General features: G+C 38.4%; 1 protein-coding gene across 1 annotated transcript; it reads left to right on the top strand.

The window, feature by feature from the left end:
• The first annotated feature begins 745 nt into the window (after positions 1-745).
• Positions 746-6,512, top strand: LOC112971358 (serpin B4-like). The gene is given in 7 exon segments (XM_026076718.1): positions 746-913; positions 1,455-1,517; positions 2,126-2,254; positions 3,574-3,691; positions 4,019-4,161; positions 4,934-5,101; positions 5,929-6,512. Coding segments are annotated over 7 exon segments (1,194 nt in total). The 3' UTR covers positions 6,334-6,512.
• Positions 6,513-7,133: the final 621 nt, after the last annotated feature.

Genomic DNA, 7,133 nt, shown 5'->3' with positions numbered 1-7,133 from the left:
GAAGAAGAAATGGAACTCAGGCCTAGGTCTAAGAATGTGAAAAGTTTTGCAAAACAGTCAATCATCTGCTAGTAACAATTGTGATCATAATTGACATATATTTGGAAAAAAATGTTAAAGCTACAGATGGCAAAAAAGAAAAATGACTGGAAATGGCCACTAATACACAACATGCCTTTCTTGACAATGTTGCTAAATTAACCTTTCTGTAGTTCAGTTTTCTGTAGAAAAATTTTTAAGCAACCATCCTTAGAAGGACACAATATCTGAGGAAAAGTGATTAACATACATACAGTTTTTAGAGAGAGAGAGATGGAGTGAGGAATGATCTAGGAGTGTAATTAATAAATATTACACATAGAGGACTTGAGGCAAGAAAGCTCAGGCTATAAAGTGGGCTGGGACTGTGCAATAGCAGGCAGGGACAGCACCAGGTTAGGGGCAAGTAACAAAGCTATGACTATTGACTGAGCTGAAGAAATAGCTAAACTCAGAATACTGTTTCTGAAAATTTATTTCTCTTGCCATTCAGGAAGATGGTTTTCAGATGAGTTGTTTCAGTTTGAAGTTCACTATGAAATCTCAGACCTAGTAAGTCAGGAATCTTCAGTGACGCCCTGAGCTCTCCAGATGAGCTACTCAAGGAAACCTTACTAAACTCTGTCAAGGCATCTAAGCTTAGCAGAAGTAACGATTAGAAGACTAAGTCTTTGTTTCCCTTGTTCTAAGCTTTAGCAACATCTTGATGTGCTCTCTCAGTGCAGCAAATACCAGGTTGTGCCTGGACTTTTTCAAAGAGCTGAGCAAAATAAAAAGAAATGAAAATATCTTCTTCTCCCCACTAAGTCTCTCAGCTGCCTTTGGGAAGGTCCTCCTTGGTGCCAGGGGCAACACACTCAAACAGATTGAGAAGGTGGGTTTCCATTGCTCCATAAAGGGAATGGTGTTCTCCTGGCTGATAGTACAGGCTGATAGAACAGATAGTTCCTAGGCATCGAAAGGTCTGATCCACAAGCGTACATGTAACCTTTTCAAAACAAAACAAAACAAAACAAAACAAAACAAAACAAAACAAAACCCTCTCTTGCACTATTCCTAATATCAAACTATTTCAAACTAAACGCTATCACAGTATCTGCTTGTTCAATGAAGAAAGTGTTCTGGATATATCACTCAGCAGTCCAAGGCTCAGAAGTGGTGGTTCCATTTGATGTGATCTTCTGCCTTCCCTGAATACTCAATGTGTTCTTTCCCAAGAAGAAATATTTCAAAGTTTCATGAGCTCAACATCTATGAAAGCTTCATGTCCACTTGAAAGGATCTCAAATTAAAGAAAGAACCAGACTTTCTCTGCTTACTGTGTCTGACTGAGTTTTGGGATAGGGTTGCAATATTTGTTTTAGCTTTGAGATACTGTCGTGCTTACCTGCATTCACCCAACATTTACATTACAGGTATTTCATTTCAATGAAGTTTTGAACAGTACAAGCCAAGGAACCAGACATCCTTCTGAAAAGGTAAGACAGTTGCAGCTTAGATGAAGCAACAGGGCTGGTTTGTCAGCCTTTTTCCCTGCAAACCATCACTTAATCAGAAAGCACAGCAGGGCTGAGCAGCCTCTCTGTTTAGAGTCTCAGACCTGCTTATTATTGTTCTTTCATTATTTTTTTAAGGGGCCTTGTGAAATCACACATTTCAAAGCTAAGCCTTCTCATTACAGGTTTATTACCAAAGCAGTAGCATTGATCTAAAAGGTGATAAGTGTGTAAATCGCCATCTGCAAAGGTGTGTCCTACAGGGCATGCCAAATGCATATTGGAGCTTGCTCCTTCCAGGCACTGAGCTAGCAGACTTTTGCTCAGAGCGCATGCAGAGTGACCACTGTAGGATATAACGTCACTTGGAAGTGGAGTAATGTGGGCCTGAAGAGGAATCTTTATGTCATCTTGTACATCAAGTACAGGGGGGAGTTAGAGATGGTGTTCTGATGCATTTATTCCAATTCTAGTATCAACTGGGTGGAGTTAGACTTCTCATACATGGGGTTGTTGCTATTCGACCTCAGAGCTAGCTTTGCATAGGGAAGAGCAAGCCTACTAAGAAACTTCTGTTTTCCCGTTTGAAGTGTGAAGAAGATGGAGGCGTCCATTCCCAGTTCCAGGCACTGTTAGCAGCAATCAGTGACCTCAGCACAGGTTGTTCTCTCAGCATTGCCAACAGGCTCTTTGGAGAAGTTACTTACCAGTTTCTCCAGGTAAGCAGCCATAGTGTCTATTTTAACAGCTGCTAGGAGTTATGAGCTCAGCAGAATTTCTTTCATCATAAAATATGACGGGAAATGAAACAAAACGGCAAAGTCAGGATGCGCTATCTAAGGACTGCACACCACAGTTCTTGTGGTCAGGGAGCCTTTCTGTTTCAGTTGGCTTGCGATTAGACATTGGAAACGGCAGAACAGGGGGAAGCCAGGACTTAAAAGCTTTTACATAAAGAAACTGATGTATAGCAACAGCTTGCAGTGGGCACTCCAGAAACTATTACAGCATTAACCACCGTCAATATATCCTTGCCATGCCCACTCTATGTCTAACAGAACGGGCACTTGCTGTGTGATTTCTACTTAAGGAACAAAGTGGGGTGGCCCTGTGACTGGCAGAAGCCTTTTTTTTCCCCTAATGRCTTCTTTGTTTCTAAAAAATGATTGAACTCACTCTGCCACCTTTCCATCACAGTCTAGTCTCTCTCTGCTTTCCACCTGCATTTTTGAACAAGGCTTAGATGAAAGTAGCATCTTTGAGACCTTTATCAGTCTAATTTAAGTGTAACTGACCACCTCAAAAATTATTTTGTGGAACACTGACAGTCGTGATAATGTAATCGCAGACAAAGCATTTCCTCAGGAAATCGGACTTAAAGCGTATATAAGTGTACTGTTAGTAATAGTACGGTTTTATCTCTGTAAGACCTTTCTCTTTTCAAGTCAAGATTTTATTTTGCTTCCCAGACTTTTCTTCTAAGGTAAAAAGAGTTTTTCAAAGGCAAAAACAAGTACCCAGCACCCTGGAAAAGTTCTATACTTAATACAAGATACAAGTTTTACACTGTATAAATCTACACTTCTATCTATCTATCTGTCTGTCTGTCTATCAATTTGTCACCATGATGTTATCCATTCTGGGTATTTTTCCCCAAATAAGATAACCTTTATATATATTTTTTTTTTTGGGGGGGGGGAGAGGGGAGTGAGCAGGCAATGTCACAATGATATATAGGCTTAAAGAAATTCACTAGTTTTTGGCCTTAGATATTTTTCCCTGTGATGAGCGTGATGAGACATTTCTACTGCTCAGTATAGCTTGCAAATATAGAAAAATACATTTCCAAATATGATTTGTTCAAATAATCTCTCTCTAAAAACTTGCTTGAGTTAATACAGAAGATTCTTTATATATGCTTTTTTTCACTCATTCCATTCTTTTTGATGTACTATATGGAATTATCTTRAAGCCATGCAATTATCAATCTTATAAAAATTACCCGGTTGTGATAACCTCTGTCTTTTCTCCTTTCCAGCAATACTTGGATTCTGAAAAGAAATTCTATGGAGCAGAATTGGAGGCAGTTGATTTTAAACATACTAAAGAAGAAACCAGAGAGAAGATTAACTTCTGGATGGAAAATGAGACAAAAGGTAAGAAGAATATATGCAGGTCATTTGGTTTGCACCCGAGTCAGTCAATATTATATCTGAATCTTAGTTACCACCTTTTTTTCTTCCAAAGGTTGCAACATTTTCATATATTAAATACTTACTGCATTTTTTTCCTCAACAGGAAGTAAATGCAGTAAGTACAAAAGTGCTTTGAGTTCCTGGTTTTAATAGCGCTACATAAACTTGTAGTTATTTGTCTGAAAGCACTATAGTACTTTTCAGATTTATAGAAATAATTATTAACAGTCAAATGCAGCTAGCTGTCTGAACAAAATAGTAATTCACTTTAATTCATTACTTTTAAAGGTAAAATCAAAGACCTATGTGCTATTGGGTCTGTTAATCCCTCCACTGTGCTTGTGCTGGTCAATGCTATATACTTTAAAGGAAAGTGGGCAGTAGAATTTAAGAAAGAAGACACTAAGGAAATGTATTTCAGACTGAACAAGGTACAGCATGGGCAATAGTTGGGGGAATGGAAATCGGATGTCTGTCTCCTTTTAAAAACAGATGGGAGCTTACCTGCCCTCTGTTTGAGCAAGTCAAAACACTATCCTTTAACTGAAACGTTAGAGTGCAACATCTCTCCAGTTAAATAACCAAATATTTGTTTCTAGTGCTTCACATCAGATGTGGCTCTTGTGTGGCTGAAATCCTGATTGTATCAGAGTCACTGAGTGTATGCACTGATTTTATTAGGGATTTCACAACTAAAAAGCTATTTTGAAAATATTCTGCTTTTGGGACTAAATTTGAGGAATCTATTCTTTTGCTACTATTTGTCACTAGGACAATATTTGTGCTAAAGAAGAATATGGGGTAGAGACAATTTTTCTTTCTCTCCCTTACATCATTCACTAAGTTTGGTTCACATTTAATATATTTAATTAATCTTTTTTTCCAAATGACTTTCTCATAAATATTCATGCATAAGTTTCCTCATCTGAGTTGTCAGAAAAAAGAAAGAAGTAGTGAGGAAATTGTAAGTAAAGTTACTTGACACCAGTAAAAATATGAAAGTAGGTTTTATGCTTCTAAATTGGATAGCTTCTTTGGAACTACAACTAACAGAGAGGAAGGCCTGAGAGCTACAAGTACATTAAACCCATGGCTAGAATAAATAATGGTTTCTGGACCGAAATCTAATCCCAATATTGAAACCAATTGCAACAAGTGTGATCATTTCTATATTTTCTTTTTAATATGTTTCATGTGTTGCAGAATGAGAGAAAGACAGTGCAAATGATGTTTCAAGAAAGTTATTTTATATTGGCTGTCATAGAGGAACCGCAAATGAAAGTGCTAGAGCTCCTATACATTAATAATGAACTGAGCATGTTCATTCTTCTTCCTGAAGTTGTCTAAGAGGACTTTACTGGCCTAGAACAGGTAATACCCTTTCTTTTCTCTAATTGCATACATATGGGGCTGCAAACAGAGCGATATTTTAGCATTGTTCCAGCATGGTCAGAAAACAACTGGGAAAAACTGTACCTTTTATCTTTTCTTTCTCTTTATTATGGTATCATTTATTAGGTCTAAGTATTTTCACAGAGTAGTTACATATATGTTTCTTTCTGTTTGTTTCTGGAATTAAAAAAAAAACAAACAAAACAAAGATACATACACAAACTATAAGAACAACTTCCAAAAGATTCTTCTTATGGTGGACTCCACTTTGGGTGCCTTATGTCATTGCAGTCTTTGCCGAAGCAAAAGTACAGCAATGGACTATGTACAAAAAGAAACCAGTGTATTAAAAAATGCAGCTTGTTAATCATTGCCCGATAGGACTCAATGATTTTGTCACTTATCAGTCTAAATACAGAATTATGAGGGAAAACTCTTTTGTCTACCTTTAAAGAGTTTAGCTGATTTGAAGCTATCAAAATTGTATTGTTTTTTGATAAAATACCCCTTCTGAAAAAGTGACATAAAATATAATTTGTGAGCATTCCCCATCTTGTGTTTTTCAAGCTGCTCTGAATCAAACGGAGCTCAAGACACATGAATTTAAAAAAGTCATTAATCCAGTGAGTTTTATTTTTATCAAAATGGGAATGACTCTTACAGATAACTGCTGTAACTGTGTTCCAGTATAAACGAAAACCAGGCTGCACTATCCCTGTAAACTTCAGAGCTGGACCTTTTTGATCTTTTTGTCTTTTTCTGATTGACCTGTTCCCCCCCCSCCCCCCCCCGATACCCCTTTACAGCTTGAAAGCACCCTCACGTATGAAAAACTAGCAGAATGGACCAGCTCAGCTAAGATGCGACAACAAAGAGTGAAGGTGTATGTGCCTCGGTTCAAGATGGAGGAAAGTTACATTCTCAACAAAACTCTCCAGGAGATGGGAGTGATTAACGTTTTTGACTGGGGAAAAGCTGATTTATCAGGAATCTCTAGAAAGGATGCCGTGGTTGTGTCCAAGGACATCCACAAATCATTTGTGGAAGTTAATGAAGAGGGCACTGAAGCAGAAGGTGCCGTAGCGGTTGTAGCAATGCCTCTGTGTCACCCGATTTCTTATGAGTTCAAAGCTGACCACCCATTCCTCTTCTTCATCAGATGCAATTCAACCAAAAATATTCTCTTCTTTGGTAGATATTCCTCCCCCTAATTGGAGGTTATTTTGGAAATTAGATCTTTCTCTCTGCTGACATCCCCAGTGGCACAGTAATCAGAGGAGCATATTCGAAAGAAGAGCACATTTTTGCTAGACTTTATCCTTACGTGTTAATTTCAGGTAAGGAAAGACAATGAGGGCCATGTTGGAGACCAAACCTAAACAGCTGTAACTATTTCCTTTCTAACATAAACTTCAGGGTGGTTTACTCTGATGAAGGACTCAATAAATCAGAAGGCCAGGCTAAAATGCTTCTACCTTAAAAGGCACTATGCTATCTTTGTCAAAGAGTTGTGGGTCCCTGGAGACATTTGCACAGAAATCTTGTGCTGGGCCTTCCTCTTTTCCAATGTAGTAGCTCTCCAACCAAACTATGTTTTCAGTGCCCTAAAGGGGGTGAGTCTCACATATGGAGGACACAGAACAATAGGGATCTGCATTAAAAGGATATCTATAAGAAGTTAGGTACTCAGTCTCTTTTAGCTTTGTCTATCCAGCTTTGGTATAGGACTCAAGGAATGCCACTTTGTATAAGAGTAGCAATATCTCACTGTGGGACCCCTCCTCTAGCCATTGATTGGGGATTATGGTTGGAGTTCGAATGAGGCTCTCAAGAACCTTTGTTCTCAGAGACTGGAGAAAGCAGAAGACTTTTCAGGTGCAATTTGCTTTTTCTCAAGCAGAGCAGATCATCATTTAATTTGTGTGTGTGTGTGTGTGTGTGTGTGTGAGAGAGAGTGACAGAGACAGAGACAGAGAGAGAGACAGAGAGAGAGAGAGAGAGAAAGTGTATG

This window comes from Apteryx rowi, unplaced genomic scaffold, assembly GCF_003343035.1.
Source record: "Apteryx rowi isolate R43461 unplaced genomic scaffold, aptRow1 scaffold_437, whole genome shotgun sequence".
NCBI lineage: Eukaryota > Metazoa > Chordata > Aves > Apterygiformes > Apterygidae > Apteryx > Apteryx rowi.
This window is presented reverse-complemented; position numbering and strand designations above follow the sequence as displayed.